We start from the raw sequence: 3472 nt of genomic DNA, 5'->3' as shown, positions 1-3472 counted from the left end.
ATATATTAGAGTAAACCAAAAAACCCTTGGTCAGCCAGTGATCAAAACATTTCACACTCATCATAAGGAGAAATATTTGCGTACGGAAAGCATACGCAGAGTTGAGTACATTTTAGGTTATTCGGAGGGTAAATCTAGATTATATTTAAGTTACAGGAAAAATTATAAGGAGGTATAACTTAAGTGTAATCTATTTGTACACTCTGAATAACCTAAAATGTACTCAACTTTGCTTACGCACGCAAATATTTCTCAACCGCAAGGATTAGAATTCAAATATACCAACAGCTAACTTTATAAAATTAAATGTATAGGAAGATTTACATACATACCACTCAATTAATATATTCTTATGTATTTACATATCTAACATTTAAATTTAAATTTTTACAAACCTACCACATTACTAATATGAAATGGTTCATTTCACTTTTTTTAAAGTGAAAATTATGGGTGGTAAATATAAAAAGTGAAGAATAGGAGAGTTAGATATTTAAATACATAAAGATTTCGTGGTATTTATGTAAATGCTCCAAGTATATATAGACATGCCCGCCATCCTCTCCAGTGTTTCCCCTTCTCTCCCAGCTTTTAAAGCTCCAATGCGAGCAATGCACTCTTCAGCTCCTGCTTGGAGTTCTTTCTCACTCTCCCATTTTAGATTTTGATTCAGTACTCCTGGATTTCTCTTGATCGAAATTTTTATTTTTATTTATTTATTTTTTTTTTGCTTCTTGTCTCTGTTCCAAATCCCTACTTCTATGAAGAAGTTTCAATTCTTTGTTTTTTTGGTGGAAAGTTTAAGATCGTAGGGCACTTGCATTTGCGCAGTTGGGACGAAGAACAGATATGTAATCCGTATTTTTATCTGAAAATTTGAGTTCTTGAGTGATCGGAGGGAGCATGGAGGAGACATTTGTGCCTTTCAGAGGCATAAAAAATGATCTAAAAGGGAGATTTCTGTGCTACAAGCAGGACTGGACTGGAGGGTTCCGGTCAGGCGTTAGGTATTGTTAGAATTTGTTTCAGATTTTCAGATTTTTCTCTCTTTTAAATTTCATGTCATTATGTTCTATAATCCGAAATTTTATGCTATTTTTCTCAATTTATTTCTCATTTTTCGTTATTGTTGGTAGAATTCTGGCTCCCACGACCTACATCTTCTTTGCTTCAGCAATTCCTGTAATTTCATTTGGAGAGCAACTGGAGAGAAATACTGTTCTATTGATTTTTTTTTTTTTGGGTTTGTGGAAAGTGAATTTTAATTCAATTAAAACTTGGATTATGAACAGATGGTGTGATTACAGCAGTGCAAACCCTAGCATCCACTGCAATTTGTGGGATAATACACTCAATAATTGGAGGTCAGCCTTTGCTGGTCCTTGGAGTTGCAGAACCTACAGTCCTCATGTACACATTCATGTTTAATTTTGTGAAAGATAAAGAAGAATTAGGCAGAAAGTTGTTTCTGGCTTGGACTGCATGGTAAGCTTTCACATAAAGATGAACTTTTGGAAATTTACTTACATACCACACAAATCTGATGTATTTACATATCTAACATCTAAACTTTCTGTCTCATAGTCACATCAAAACCTACTTATGAAAAATGTGTATTTCACTTTAAAAAAGCTAGTAATAGTAGTGTTTTTGATATGTTCTTAATGATTTGAATGTTATTTAAGCAAAAATATTGAAGTTTAGGTGTTAGATAAGCAAATACATAGGAATTGTGTGGTATGTATGCAATACTTTATGTAAATTGTGGTTCTATCAATGATAATTTATATAATTTTATCTTCAACATAATCTATGATTTGTCTTTATTTTTATACTTTCAGGGTGTGTGTGTGGACTTCTTTCCTGTTATTCCTACTGTCTATTCTCGGCGCATGCTCAATTATAAATAGATTTACCAGAGTGGCTGGTGAGCTATTTGGTATGCTGATAGCGATGCTGTTTATGCAACAGGCTATTAAAGTAAGAAGTGAAATCTCCGCTCTTTTTTTAAATTATTTTTATTTAGGGAAATTTACACACGTAGCACACAATTCTTATGTATTTACAAATCTCACACTTGAACTTTCATATAGTTGAATCCGAAAATGTCCGAGAAACACACCCAAGGTATATAATGTTCTGCTAGGACGTACTTAGAGAGAGAGAGAGGGCACAATAAAAGAGTCTAGCCTTTCTTCATGGCACGGATCCCCTATTTAGAGGAATAGGTCACAGTTGCTACAAAATTACAAGTTTGCCCCCTCATTATTATGTTTGAGGGGGGTCGTTTAGTAACTATAAGAACATTAGAATATAATAAGGCTGCGAATATATTCGGTTGATGAGAAGTCTGCCGACCGCTTTATACGCCTTAACTTCATTGGTACAGAGTCTGGGACTGAGCAACTCGTCGATTGTCTTTGGAGTCGATCGTCGTTCTATAGGAAATTATTTGTTGCATTCTTCTAATCGCCTGACCTCAATGCCTTCTCCGTTAGCATCTAATCTCGGTCGTCAATAAGGCGTCCAATCGATCAATCCTTGCTCTAGAACCGTCCGGTTACCTTAAGATTGCGTTGACATATTTTTCATATACATTTACATACATAACATAACACTTTGGTGCTTTTACTATTAGCGAACTTTAGGAAACTGGCGTGTTTTATCAAAGATTATTATAGACAAGAATGTGACAAGGAATCAATTATGTGTCATCGTTACTCAATGGCTTTAGCTGGAACTCAAGGGCTGAATTTTTTAATTATGTTAATAAAGGGGAGCAATTGGGTCATTTACCCCCTAAATATTTGAATTTGCCCCCTTTCTGCGTGCTCAACCTTGTAAGTTGTAACGCATGAGGCCACTGACAGTTCACACAACTAATAAATCTAATTATGTTAACCCACAGCAAGCAAACTAACATATTTGAAATCAGAAAATATCCTTTTTATATTAAAACACATCTCACCTAAAATTTCACTTTACTCGAACAAACATGCTCAAGCTGTTCTAAACGGTCCCAAAATTGTGTTAAGTTTTACAATTTAAACAACAAAAGTAATCTATTATTTTAAGATTTGGGACTAAAGAAAGGTACAACCACGACTATAAAAGTGATAATTTTTTATTATTTATTATTTTCTTGGGGCATTTACATATATACCACATAATTCTTATGTATTTACATATCTAATACCCAAACTTTCATATATTTACATACACGACACTCAATTCTATAATATCACATCAAAATTACTACTATCGCCTACTTTTTAGAAGTTAAATAAATCTTTTCAGGCATGAGTTTACGACATTAAGTTGTTATAAATGTAAACGTTAAAAGTTTAGGTGTTAGAGTGTACATATATAAGAATTGTGTGGTATGTATGTAAACTTCCCTTTTTTTTTTTTTTTGTCAAGTGCCTTCTCACATGAGCAGTTATGTTTCAAAGTATTATCATAATTTTCTTAC

At 33.4% G+C, this 3472-nt stretch overlaps 1 protein-coding gene across 1 annotated transcript; it reads left to right on the top strand.

Moving 5' to 3' along the window:
* Nucleotides 1-590: 590 nt before the first annotated feature.
* LOC110036533 (boron transporter 1-like) lies at nt 591-1980 on the top strand (the record flags this gene model as incomplete). The annotated part of the gene is made up of 4 exons (XM_020741006.1): nt 591-1007; nt 1137-1219; nt 1293-1485; nt 1842-1980. Coding segments are annotated over exons 1-4 (519 nt in total), but the record flags the coding sequence as incomplete, so codon positions are not given.
* Nucleotides 1981-3472: the final 1492 nt, after the last annotated feature.

This window comes from Phalaenopsis equestris, unplaced genomic scaffold (genome assembly GCF_001263595.1).
Source record: "Phalaenopsis equestris unplaced genomic scaffold, ASM126359v1 Scaffold207981, whole genome shotgun sequence".
NCBI lineage: Eukaryota > Viridiplantae > Streptophyta > Magnoliopsida > Asparagales > Orchidaceae > Phalaenopsis > Phalaenopsis equestris.
Note: the sequence above shows the minus strand (reverse complement) of the source record. Positions and strands in the feature narration are given on the sequence as shown.